The following is a 13324-nucleotide window of genomic DNA, read 5'->3' as shown; positions in this document are numbered from 1 at the left end:
GGATATAGCAACCGAAAACCTCGAAAGTTTCGGCTGTGATAGGATAATTCCATGGTAGTATTAGAGCTATCGTGATGACAGTCTGTCGTCTTCCTAGGTTGGCCAGTGAGGGAGACGTACTTGGATTCGGAGCGTCACTGCACGTGCTCCGTGAACGCAGTGGACTTGGAGGTGCATCAGACATTTCCTGCTGGAGCCATTGTGGAGAAGAGGGCCACATTTCATGATGTTTCAAGTATGCGCTGGCTTTATGATATCATCTGCGAGTGGTTTCTGACTACGAATATGGAATCCCCGGGTCACACCACATTCTGATTGAAGTCAGCATGCTTATAAATGCACTCAATACGGGGCATTTTGTCCTACTTGGGCGTGCATATCATTCCCCTGCTATGGCGTGCAAATGCATAATCTCAATAGAAGGAAGGCACCTCTCTAGATAGAGCGCCCGACCGAGGAGGCTTGGACACTGAAAAATCCGTATAGAAGGCAATGTATTTTAAGTTTTTACATGTTCATTCATAGAATAGAAATGGCAGGGTCACCATATAGATTCTATGAAGATTTGAAGAAGTATGTAGTACTGTAGTGTTCTCTAGGGACAGTAGGATTGAAAGTGCTTTGGTGTGAGTGGAGAAACACGAATAAAAATCCGGCGATGAGCCCATTCACAAGGACCATATGTTGGACCAATCATTGCTGTTGCTCTCCAGACCATCGAACATATAAGTTTCGGCCCAGCATGGTCTTATCAGGTTCTAACACCTCTCGCCACTCTTGGTAATATTTAAGACTGTCTAGACAAAAAAATCCTGTACCATACCATAACCTGACCTTGATTCCCACCAAAGACCTGTCCAAATGACTGTCGCTCATATTGGTTCGTTTGAATATCGTTTTGCTTTTGGGGGCTCTAAGATTTTTTTTTCAAGCCTAGATACTGATACCTCGAACATAGTTCTTATCAAGTTCCGCCCCGAGGTGGCCCAGGAGCACAAAGACAACGTTATCCGAGAAATCCAGAAAATGAAAGAAATGAACAGTATCAAGGGACGCAGCCTGGTGGTTGGTGCCTCTATCACAGTGCCAATGGAGAGAAGTAAGGGCTTCGAGATTGCTCTCGTCAGCTTCCATGAGAATAAAACAGAGCTGGAAAAGTATCGGAACAGCGAGGAACACCACAGGTATGTGGGAAACAGACCTTGGTTGGCTCTGCAATCCCAAAAATCTATAAAATGTCTTTATGGGCGCTGAGGATTTCATTATGCAAATAGGATCACGAGCACGAGCATCTACCCATTCCAAGACGAATCCATTCGATTCGACTTTGAGGTAGCCCCAGAGGATGATTTTTTGTTGAATATCTTATCCCTCCAGGATAATAAGAAGCAGTAGTCATTTTATGCAAATTGAGATATGCAAGAAAAAAAAAAAAAAAAAACTGTCACGTATGGCAGGTGTTCCGTAGAACCTAAGCTATCACATGAGACTGCTGAGCCCTCCCGCGATTTTCTTCCTTATTCTCCTTCCCGTATTTGAACTGTTACATAGCTGCTGCAATGCACATCGTTCTGCCGATCCTGTTATTCGAATTCCAGTGCCGGCAACTCCAAACCCCACTACATCGTCTCCGTGGGGAGACTGTATCACCTGTGGTAATCAAACACTCCAGCCTCATCGCAGGCTAAGGTGGAACAAGATAGGCCTCCACAAATTTCACCGCAGGTATTTTGGACCAATATCGTGGAGACAATCCTCTATACGTCATAGTGGTAGCCTGCATATCGCTAAAAGAGTTGAAACCTTGGATCGAGGTACAAGTATGATTAATATTGTTCAAACCGTCAAACATCCGGCTATTTAAAGTCGCAGAAAGTTATCTCCCTTCTGCCTATAGATGCCACGTGATCTGGGATCTCACGGAAAGCGAGTCAGGGTAAATGAATCCATCCATTGATCCATTCAGCTAGTAAGCAAAGCCCAAAACGGTCAACTATAGACTGTCGGAGGGTGGGACAGTAATTTATCGCTAGCAGCTGATTAATCACAGGAGACCAACTTCGTTTGCTTGGTGTATGTCATTATGCGTTAACCTGTAACTCTGGTGTTGTAACCACCGAGTACCGGCGTATTAGACGCATAGACTCGAGGGTATTTCAACCTGCCTTCGATCGCACATTTCCAAACTTTCTATTCATCTTCAATTGTCTTCACTTGATCTCACTTGCCCTAGTCGTATACTAGCTCATACACTGTGAGCTCGCTCTATGATATCAGACCGTCACCTAACTGGTCAAACATTCACTGAACTATTGCCACATCACAGACAACTCAAACACAAACTTCACAACGGCTCCCGTGACCATGAAGCAATGGGTTGCAGAAAACAAGGACAATGGCTTCGATGGACTCACATTTAAGGACGCGTCGATCCCAAAAGTCGGTGAAAACGAGGTGTTGGTGAAAATGGAAGCTGCATCGCTCAATTATCGTGACCTAATCATTCCTAAGGTATGGGTAGTGAAGCACGGCTTTCACTTATCATCTCTCACTTTTGCCACATACTTGGTAGACTAACATTTGTATCTCTGAATAGGGAGCATATCCATTTCCTCTCAAATTCCCCGTGGTGGTCGGATCCGACGGTGCCGGTGAGGTTGCCGAAGTCGGTTCGAAGGTTACCGAATTTAGAGAGGGCGACAAGGTCGTGACACTTTTCAATCAGGGTCATCAGTATGGACCTATTGATGCTCGGGCGTCACAAACCGGCTTGGGCGGTGTCATTGACGGCACTCTCCGCGAGTATGGCGTGTTCAATGAAACAGGACTTGTCAAGTCCGCGAAAAATCTCAGTCCTCTTGAAAACAGTACTCTTACTTGCGCGGCCCTCACAAGTTGGAATGCTCTATATGGGTTAAGACCTCTCCGGCCCGGTCAGGTCGTGTTGGTCCAAGGAACAGGCGGTGTCAGCATGTTCGCTCTACAGGTCTGTCCAGAATATTACAATACACACGAAATCTCCCATACTGTTAGCTAACCGACTCCAAACAGTTTGCCAAAGGTGCTGGTGCAACCGTTATTGCAACAACTTCTTCGGCACAGAAGGTCGAGAAGCTCAGAAAGCTTGGCGCTGACCACATAATCAACTACAGAGATGACCCCAACTGGGGTGAGACTGCTCGTACATTAACGCCCGACCAAGCCGGAGTCGACTATGTTATCGAAGTTGGTGGAGCCGGGACCCTCGCCCAGAGCTTCAAGTGTATCAAGTATGAGGGTATCATTAATGTGATTGGCTTTCTTGGTGGTGTCGACCCTAAGGGCCTGCCGAGCATTCTTGACTCTTTGAGCAATATATGTACTATCCGGGGTGTGTATGTCGGTAGCAAGGCCTTGATGCGGGATATGGTTCGTGCTATTGAGGCGAACAATATTCATCCCATTATGGATCAAAAGGTGTTTAGTCTCGAACAGACTCGGGAAGCTTATGCGTACATGGTAAGTGAATTACTAACTGATTCGAAATATCCATCGTCATGACTAATTTTTGTGCTATATAGTGGGCTCAAAAGCATTTCGGAAAGGTGACCATCAAGATCAACTGAAAGAGGTTCTAGCCCCGCTACAATTCTAGAACACTTTAGGTCTCATTTTTCACCAAGGAAGTGCCTATACATGGAGCGGTAAATTGAAGCTAGCAGCTGATTAGTCGGATGTGATCAACTTTCTTTGCTTTTTATATGTCATTTACATCAATCTACAACTCTGGTGTTGTGATCACCGATATTAGATGCATAAATGTTTTGTTCCTTGCCCGTACCCGAAACCACACGAAGCCACATTCGGACTTTACTTCACTAATGCTTCGATCATAACATAGGTTAGTTTACCAATAGTCCGAATATATTGATATACATTGGGACCTGTTGGGATTTCAATTGATAGTAATGGATCCATTGTGATTGTGTGCCAAGCGGAATGACGGACCCACTCACGGGGGTTCCCGAGCCCCTTACCAGGAACGCGCAGAGAGAGAAAAGGATCGACGCACCGGAAAACCGTGGAGCGACGATCGCAGCCCGAACCAAGAGACATTTAAGAATTGAAAACGAGCGGATCCACGTTGCCCCGGATAAATTGGAGCCGACCAACACTGTAATCAGCGGTGGTCAAGTCGCAGCCTCCAGGGATTCTCACTGGGGTGGTGGTCATTACGGGGTTAATGATAGACAAGCATCATGTCTAGTAATTTCTAATTTGGGACTGGTGCATACTTTACCAAGCCAGGATGAATGACTAAAGGTACTTAATAGGCGGTACTTACGCTGTATACAGTCTTTTTGGGGTCGCGTGCAGGAGTTTTAGCTTGTGAAGTTGCAGTTTTGTGTGGTTAATTGGTCGGTTTTATGGATAAGGGTATGATCGGGAAGACTAGGTGAGTAGTATGTCACAAGACTTCCAGAATGGGCTTTATACAGAAGGTGCGCCTACATTTGGTCCATTCCTCAAAAGCAAATCTTTCTTTGAAGCCGGAATATGCGCCGTAATTTGTCACACTTGGTATAATTCCAGCTCATTTTCACATGACGTTTGGGAATTTTCTTGATTCATGATATTTTCATACAATGCCACATGCAATTGGCAATGCACTCAGTCAATAACTTGTCTTAGTTTATGATATGACAGGGGGTTCACGAATAGCCGTAGGGTATCCAGAAAGGCATTATGACGAGGTTTAGACCCCAGTACCCCTAAACTCTGTTCAAAATTTGTCACACCTGCCATGCGAAAGGTTTTGCCACAGTGATAATTTTCAAGATCAGGCTGCTTTTTCCACCTATCAACCCACGCAAGCTGCCATATTTTACAGTATGGATGGATGTAGGACGTTCATTCAGCCTAACACACTTGAAATTTAATTGCTACAGTATCACCTCCATGTTTTTTCAATAACCTTTGTTGAACTTACAATTAGGCAGGCCTTTTATGTGTCCTGGACCAATTCATTTAAAATGATCAAGAGACTGTCATCAATTAATTGAGAATCAACTGTACCCCAACTGATTGGCACCTCTCCAACCCACGCGGCATCTAGTCCCTCTGACTCAATATTGAATATTTCTTCTCACGTTTGTTTTTTTCATAGGTTTTCATTATGACCTCTCTGATTCCCCATGAGCCCTACACCCAGGATGAGCTTGCTCGCTTGTACCCAAAGGAGCTGAAGCTTCAGCTGGTGCAAGTGGTGCGTGAACTTCCAGTTGACTTTCCAGGTACTTGAGCTCGAGCTAACCACCACAGTTCCTTCGCCATGGTGATAAATATATCCCATTAAAATTATAGGGCCCGCAGAGCATTTCTAATTGAACCCAGGCGAACGCACCCCCGTGTCTTCAAGATTCACAAATGTAGGTTGCTATTGATTCCGGCCCCTAACTACGATCTCCGAAGCTCTCCGCTAACATTTCCCAAAGGCAGGCCTGACACCATGTATGGCAATTCCCCAAGATCGATATCGGCGGATACAATACTGATACCTCAAAGACTGGCCGTATTGCGGCGTCGCAAAACGCATGGTGCAGATAGCCTCGAGCAGTAAGGATCTATCGGTACGGAACGGATTTCAATGGCTACGGAAGATGGAGACTTTCGGCAATAATGACAAGGCAACTATTGCCAGAGGACCGGGCTCAGAAGCTGAAGGGATGTGGTAAGACACCCGTGGAGCTGACATTGGACGGTTAAATCCGGGGAAAGGCTAACTCGTACTGAGCATGCACGGTGAGCTTACAAATAAGGGCCGTGAGACGACGTATGCGCTTGGACAACGATTGCGCCATCTTTATGTCGATCAGCTTGGTTTCATGCCCGAGATCAAGTCCAATGCTGAGGATATGTACCTTCGCGCGACGCCAATCCCCCGCGCTCTGGAGTCCCTCCAGGAAGCGTTCTTGGGTATGTACCCGGCTAGTGCGCGAACGCTCGATTTCTCACCGCCGGTGATTGTGGGCCGTCACTTTAGTGAGGAGACATTGTTCCCTAGTAAGGGGGGTTGTAAGCGGTTCGCACAGCTGGCTCGGCTTTTTGCCGATCGTTCCGCTACACGATGTATGAGTTTTCCTGTGAGGATTTGTGGAATTATTACTAATGTTATGGACTGTAGGGAATGACTCTGAGCAAATGACTTACCTGAACAGTCTTTGGTCAAAGCATATGCCGGAGGAATCACCTAAGGTTGCTGTTGATTCCCACCCTCGACTTTCTGGAATCATGGATACTATCAATGCTACCGATGCCCATGGACCTAGTACGAAGCTCCCATCCGAATTCTATGATAAGAAGGGACGTGCAGTTGTCGATCGGATCGTAGTCGAAGAGTGGTTTGCCGGTTATGGCGAGAGTAGCGAGTACCGCAAGCTAGGAATTGGAGCTCTTATGGGCGATGTGGTTGACCGCATGGTTAGCATTGCCGTGGGAAGTGGCTGGCGTAGCGAAAGCGCTTCATCTAGTTCTGACGATCTAGAGACCGGGAAGTTGATCAAGTTTGCAATGAGCGGCTGCCACGACACCACGCTTGCAGCGATGTTGGCTAGCGTTGGCGGGTTCCAAGACGAGTCCTGGCCTCCTTTCACTTCCTCTGTTGTAGTTGAACTCTTCTCACAAACTCCTCGCACCGCCTCTACCGCTGTTATCTTGCTCGAGAAGTTCTCCAATCCCTCTATTGGAGCCAAGACGTCTAGTGTCCTCTCCAAGTTGTTTGGTGTGTCTGCACTGAGCCAGCCCACTTTATCCGAGACGGCGCGAAAACCTCTCTCATCTTTACCTAGTGGTACTCGCGAGTCTCTTCAGAAGCACTATGTCCGTATACGCTATAATGACCGACCCGTTACTATCCCCGGCTGCGCCTCCAAGCCCGAGAACCACCTGCCTGGCGACGAGACATTCTGCACGTTGGACGCCTTCAAGGCCATTGTTGATAAATTCACCCCGAACAACTGGCGAATCGAGTGCACACAGAACATTGGTGCCGGCTTGCACGGTCCAGCTGATAGTGCTAAGTCCGTTGCCGGCTTCTAAGCTTGCTGTCAGAGATCACGTGATATATCTGTTTGCTCCCAGTGGGAGCAAAGATATGGTGGGCCACCATGTCAAGTCCTCTCTGGTAGATAGTTTGTCTTCCGCCCTCCACACACAATGTAAGAGCTTTACCAGACGTATCATTTACTGTAAACTCTCTGCTCTTAGGTTATGAGCGCCTTGCTCGTTGTATTTCTTGATTGGTAGCAGATCTATAGCCCGAGTCCTTGTAAAGATAGAATACTAATTTACAGGCCAGTACTAGTCTTCCGCACGACCCAGTAAAATCGAGACCCAATCTAGACCCAGCCTATATTTCTACTACTTGATTAGCTTTAAGTTTGATTATAAAATGGGTGAAAGAGAAGCGTTTGATCAAGTATTCATTCTTAAGTAATCTGATGGTATTCAAATCTAACAATATCCCGATTCTTACGTTTCTTCCCTAACACTCGCGTCTATATATAGGTCGGTAGTAATACTAGTAAGAACGACTATATTCACTTATCGGTAAGGCGCCCTCCTCTATCGTATCCCTATTATATCCTCCTACTCCTCTATTATGGTGGTGGCAGAATATATGGCAGAATTACTGGTCGCACCCAATTAAGAAGGCGGTACTAAATGATCAGGCAGGAGGGGGTTAGAATAGGCAAAGGGGGTCAGAAAACGCTGGGGGGTGTCAGATTAGCAATCTCCTTGTTTTTTTGTTTTTTTAAACTCAATGAATGAAGTAGGGTGTTGATTGAATATCATTAGTCAGACATTAGTTAGTCTCCACTAGTTACAAATCACGCGCATTCCTAAATTCTCGGCGACCCCCAAGTACTGCCAGAATTTATTTTACCCTGTTAGAGAGGCCCTGTGCCAAGCCTATTTCATGCCATTTTTTCCAGGCTCCAATACAAGCCCTCCTCCACCCTCATACTATGTTGACTTACTCTGTATAATGCGCGGGTAATTTTTTTTAGAGAATGAAGCAAACTCATATAAGCTAGAAAGATGGGTGGTTTCTAACCTCAAGTCTCTGTCTATAATTGCTGCTTCCCACCTGATAATTTAAAATCGATGTTTCACAGCCATTGCTTAGTTATGCCCGTTTTATGATCTACTATAATAATACTGTGAGACCGCTACCTAGTGGGTCTCAGTATTGCAGGTGGGATTCGAGAAATAGAGGCTATGAAGGTAGTACGATAATGATATGAAGACTAATCGCTGACTTTCCATGCGAAGGTCAGCCCCTCTCTGGATACACGGTGCACTTACTAACAGTATGCATGTAGTTAACCGAAGCCAAGGCATTCGGTCTGTTCACATGCCATCGTAGTGGCTCGGCGCAGGGATTGCATGATGGCGCAAGCAGAACCCTGATTACGCTTCCTGCTTCATATTAAGTACTATCAGGCTCTTATTGCAGGTGGTCCAGACAAATACCCCTTGAATAAAGGGATTTATTGGCTAACAGTAATGAATTATAGAATATGTTATATCAACTATTTCCCGTTTATGATATCAAAGATTTATAGTAGAAGATATATAACTTACTTAATTATGGGTTATGTTACTGGCTCACCTCTGCATGTGAAAATGACATACGGGTATACCAACATGCATATCGTGTAGCATGAAACCTGATATCTCTTTTCGCTTTGCTTCCCTGTGTCATCTCCTGTTTTTTTTTTTCTCTCTTTCCTTATTTTACTGTGACAATGCCCGTCCAAGACAGACCTTGGTGTTACGGCCCCTGCAGCCGCAACTTACTGATGGGCCACCAAGAGCCAACCAACACACTTGTCATTAAGCCACGTGCGGTGCTGGTGCTTATCACCTAGGGTTCCATTCCAGCATCCAGAGAAAAGAGAAACCATGACCATGCATGGTCAATGAGCAAGAACATGATCTACAATTAGCAGAACCACTGGGAGGACATCATCCTGTGCATATGTGCAACATACACAACAAGCAGTGAAGACAGTAAATGCCACCAACGAAGGGCAGTGTATAAACCGTCACGAACTTGGGTCCGTGCCTCTTCATACATCGGTTCCATGCAGGCCCGCAGTGCACTGTTGTTTAAGGAAATATACATAATCAGGATAGGGTCAAACCAGATCCAATTGTGTTACCTTTGACATTAGGAGTGACTTCATTTTTCTGGGTCTAGTGGTAGATCGGTTGATAGCTATTGCGTCACTCATTGCAGAAATCCGTGACTGCATCCGGTTGTGATATGACTGATATATAACACAGGAGGCTAAATGGACCCATTGATATCTTTTCCAATACCAGAAGCAATAATAAATACACAGAGTCACGTTCTAAAGGCTCATGTCTATGTCGATCCATGTGCTAAATTTATTTCGTAAGGTGATTTTGAAAGTGGAGAAATCCAGAGTATTTTTATGAAACTGTGCTTAAGATATATTGATATTTGATGCTGACGATGGGAGCTTCGTAAACGATACAAGAACCAGTCGGGGTATCATGCGGTATGATGCAACCCAAGCCACATTTTAGGCAATTCTTCAAGGTGCCCATGCATCTGATTGGTACATCGATTTAGTACGTGGTGTATTATTTCTGTTTCTTTTTAGCACCGTAGAATTTGCCAAGCAAAGGAAAGCAACGGAAAGCACCGCTTAAAGCGGCCAAGACACATTTTCTTCTTAGTACCTCGGTATTTCCACGCATTTAACGTATCATCAACCATACGTGCTTCATTATGACCAAGAGAAGCGTGAGCTGGTCATCAAGAATATGATAGATGTCAGTGGGGGTGGCAGCATCTATAACAAATTGCATCGAGAATAAGCACAAGAGGCCTAGTAAATATCCACGTCCCTCACCTTTCCGCCTGAGCCCATTATCTGAGAATAAATACAGTCATCATGCCGGGGTAGGTGTGGTGTAGTAGGCCACTCGAGCTTGGTCCTCACAGTGTTGATCTCTTCACTGAAGAGGCGACTATGCGCATTGTTATGGGTCTCCCGTATCGGGAATGCTAGCTGATAGGTAGCTATTCCATGATATCTCGGTGTAAATTGCTCGTTTAAGTTTGAACAACGTCTTTATATAGTATAGTATGATTAACTATGACATTCTAGCCTTAAAAATAATCAGAATGTGCTTCTTGTGGGGTATAAAGTCTTGGTGAAGTGTCCTAGGTAAATATGGGTATATTGTCAAACCTCATTTCCAGTTTTCAATTAGCGTAACTTATCATCTTCGTGATTGGTGCAATATCTTAGTCCTTGATATATTAATAGAGACCAATGGCAATTTTCTGTAAATGGCGATCACCACTCTAGAGGTGTGTGGCAACTCGAAGTGTCCTGCGGCTAGCCCGATTCTACTGATCCAGAGAATCAATACACCAAATCAAGTTATAGTCTGGGGTTATTCAAAGACAAATTGTCCATACGTATGAGGGAAGTAGCCAACGGAAAAGTCCAAATCACAACAGGTCGTATCCTTTGAAGATAGAGAAATCCAATATTTCAACATGGATCCCGGGGCACGAAATTTCTCGAGTGATCTAGTGTACTCCTCCGAGATATCTATCGCAACTCTGTTACATGGGAAACCTGAGCATGAACAATTGGATGTGTTGACCGACTTTCTGACAAGAGCCTCCGAGATCAACGAGCGTGTTGCTTCATCTATCAGCGCCGCTTGGCAATGGATATGCCAGAATGATCTTTGGTCTATAAGATACGAGAGCCTTAGCGACTACCAGAGGGCCATCGGATATGCGAAAACTGTCCGACCGATTTTACAGCGACATAAAAAATCGGAGCTAGCGAAACGATCAAGCACCCGGACGATATTTCGGCACTGGCAAGTTCCATTCGATGAGGCCCTTCCAAAATTTACTCGTCCGTTAAGTTGGAGCAAACATTTGCTTTCATTGGTAGCCCGTTTGAGCAAGCACCGGAATCATTTCGACTCACTCTTGCTTCTGGAAGAAAGCATGAAAAACAGACCAGAACGTGGACGCAAGAAGAATCAACTGATGGCAAGTGATGTTCAACGCGTATTAGAGACTTTAGAGATACCCCAGGTACGATTGGCAATACGAGGATGTAAGTCATGATGTACTCAGAATTCCCAAGAAAGCTAACGGTATTTCAAGCAAGAAAATCCCGAATCCCCTCAAGTTCAGCTCAAAGCACAGGCACCCATAATAGCCCTGAGATTGGATCTTCATCTTCCAACATCCAATCAGAAGTATTTTTCCGCCCAAACACACACTCTCCAGGGGTGTTGTCGTTGGACATCTCGTCTCCACAGCGGCCACAAACCAACACAGACCGGAATAAGTGGCAGCGCTGCGGATGTACCCCTATATGCTTGCCACTCATCGCATTAATCTCCACTCCTGAGGTGGAATTCGACAAATGGCTTCTGGCAGCATTGGTGAACTGGGCATACAAAATGTCGTGGGGTAGCTTTTGTTCAAAGCATTTGACGCGCCTTGCACGGTTCATTCCCGGAGCAGACTCGCGTGATCGTGCTAGAGCTGCTGTGATTCAGAACTTGGAGACTTTCTGCTCGCGTGAATGCTACACCTCCATAAGTGCGGAAACTTTCCCTCTACGACTGATACATGAGGTCATCAATGTTGAACATCTGCTTACGTACCGTTAATACTAGGCGATCATCCCTTTATCTCGACTCCCAACCTTTGTTCGAATACGGAGCTCCTATGTCGTTATACGGGGTCTGCTGATGCGTGGTGGCGTTGGCAAAGGGACGGATATCTCCACATGCCTGGCTTCTTTTCCTACATGGAAGAGCTTGGCGTGTTCAAACGGGCCCGCAAATATCTTGACAGAAGCGGTACCAAGGAAAATTCTAATCTCAGTCAAAATATATTCCACAGCATGATATCTCAGATAGTTCAACAGGACCCAGCTTATTATGCTGTTCTGGTCGCATGCAGAGCGGACCAAAATTTGAACTTCATTCATTCCCCAGGCCAGCATCAACAAAGCACAGTGTTTCAAAATGAAGATGTTGGGTTCGGTGTCCCAATTGACTATATTAGGTCACTGGTCCAAGGAGAAGGTACAAGCGATGTACAGAGTACTGTCATATTTCCGACCTGTGAGACTGCACAAAAGATCCGACTGGTCCCAGGGTTTCATCGCCAAATAAACTCATGGCTCCAGAGCTCGCTGGAGTTGAAGTATGGAAGTGCATATAAAATATTTGGGGAAGCTCGGGATATTGCGGTACAGCCAGGTGATTTGGTTATCTGTCTTCCGCAAATTCTCCGTTGGCCAACGACATTTTCCTCCTCAAACTTCCTCAAACTGTCACAAATTGGACCTGACACCAGATTCTCTACAGTCCCCAAAAGGCTCAGTACAAGGTACAATGTGAATAGTTCAGCTGAGGCCTGGCAGCAGCCAGAACCGCAATTTCACGATGCTGAAAGAATAGGGGATGAAGATCATGCGGCAAAGGTGGGCCGCACTGAGGACAATTGGTTCAGTGCTTCCAATGCCATAGGCCAGGCATTGACTGGACGTCTTGATTGGGGTAGCGACAGAGCGACTGAAGAAAGGAACTGTGTTCTCGGTTCCCACGGAGCAACAGCAGTTGAATTTGTTGCGAAGTCGCGAGCCCAGGTAGCAAGGCAGTTTCACGAAGTCTGCGATTCAATTGAGCAAAGCTCAAATATGCACACTGGTATGAAGAAGTCTTCTCGGTTTACAACAAGAACATTTAATGACTCTGCTTTAAGATACGGGAACGGAAGTGTGGAAGGAACGACACGACGCACCAGAATCTTCCAAACATCAAAATGATCACCCTGAGAACCCGGAGGTATTCATCAATCCTTTAAAGTCGAACTCACTGACGTGGAACGACCCTTCTCTGGATGATATGGTAGCAGATTTGGGCCCTCTTTTCTCTGAACAGCCTTTGTCTTTTGATTTGCCTTGAGTGCATGCGATTTTACGGGAAGCTATGTCTATAGCTGAGCTCAACACAGTGTTCTATCTAGTTTAATTTTGATTGGGTATCTAATTCGAAAATGCCCATCCAACAGAAAAGTGATAAGCTCGTAGCAAGAGCCCTGGAATGTGGAAGAATGGAATGTGGAATCCCATCTTTATAGTGGTTAAGTCAACACATGATGGCCGCGTTAAGCGCCAAAAAGAACAAGCCACACACCCGTTGGCTGTACAAGGTAAATCCCCGATTCTATCACAAATGCGTGTATTATATAAAACAC

At 45.5% G+C, this 13324-nt stretch overlaps 4 protein-coding genes across 4 annotated transcripts; all 4 read left to right on the top strand.

Moving 5' to 3' along the window:
- Nucleotides 1-861: 861 nt before the first annotated feature.
- On the top strand, nucleotides 862-1395 carry N7517_008167 (Dabb family protein; the record flags this gene model as incomplete). The annotated part of the gene is made up of 3 exons (XM_056725897.1): nucleotides 862-880; nucleotides 959-1184; nucleotides 1275-1395. 3 exons carry the CDS (start codon nucleotides 862-864, stop codon nucleotides 1393-1395), a joined length of 366 nt encoding a protein of 121 aa, XP_056576748.1.
- Nucleotides 1396-2364: 969 nt separating this feature from the next.
- On the top strand, nucleotides 2365-3605 carry N7517_008166 (zinc-dependent alcohol dehydrogenase family protein; the record flags this gene model as incomplete). Its single annotated transcript, XM_056725896.1, has 4 exons — nucleotides 2365-2511; nucleotides 2597-2986; nucleotides 3052-3498; nucleotides 3561-3605. 4 exons carry the CDS (start codon nucleotides 2365-2367, stop codon nucleotides 3603-3605), a joined length of 1029 nt encoding a protein of 342 aa, XP_056576747.1.
- Nucleotides 3606-5155: 1550 nt separating this feature from the next.
- On the top strand, nucleotides 5156-7077 carry N7517_008165 (Histidine phosphatase superfamily clade-2; the record flags this gene model as incomplete). Its single annotated transcript, XM_056725895.1, has 7 exons — nucleotides 5156-5245; nucleotides 5302-5314; nucleotides 5374-5408; nucleotides 5475-5490; nucleotides 5545-5710; nucleotides 5774-6108; nucleotides 6164-7077. 7 exons carry the CDS (start codon nucleotides 5156-5158, stop codon nucleotides 7075-7077), a joined length of 1569 nt encoding a protein of 522 aa, XP_056576746.1.
- Nucleotides 7078-10582: 3505 nt separating this feature from the next.
- N7517_008164 (uncharacterized protein) lies at nucleotides 10583-13032 on the top strand (the record flags this gene model as incomplete). Its single annotated transcript, XM_056725894.1, has 4 exons — nucleotides 10583-11162; nucleotides 11213-11656; nucleotides 11734-12774; nucleotides 12830-13032. 4 exons carry the CDS (start codon nucleotides 10583-10585, stop codon nucleotides 13030-13032), a joined length of 2268 nt encoding a protein of 755 aa, XP_056576745.1.
- Between the last annotated feature and the right edge of the window lie 292 nt (nucleotides 13033-13324).

Source organism: Penicillium concentricum, assembly GCF_028827145.1.
Source record: "Penicillium concentricum strain IBT 3081 chromosome Unknown utg000003l_segment0_segment0, whole genome shotgun sequence".
Lineage (NCBI taxonomy): Eukaryota > Fungi > Ascomycota > Eurotiomycetes > Eurotiales > Aspergillaceae > Penicillium > Penicillium concentricum.
The sequence above is the reverse complement of the archived record's forward strand: the minus strand, read 5'-3'. Positions and strand labels throughout refer to the sequence as shown.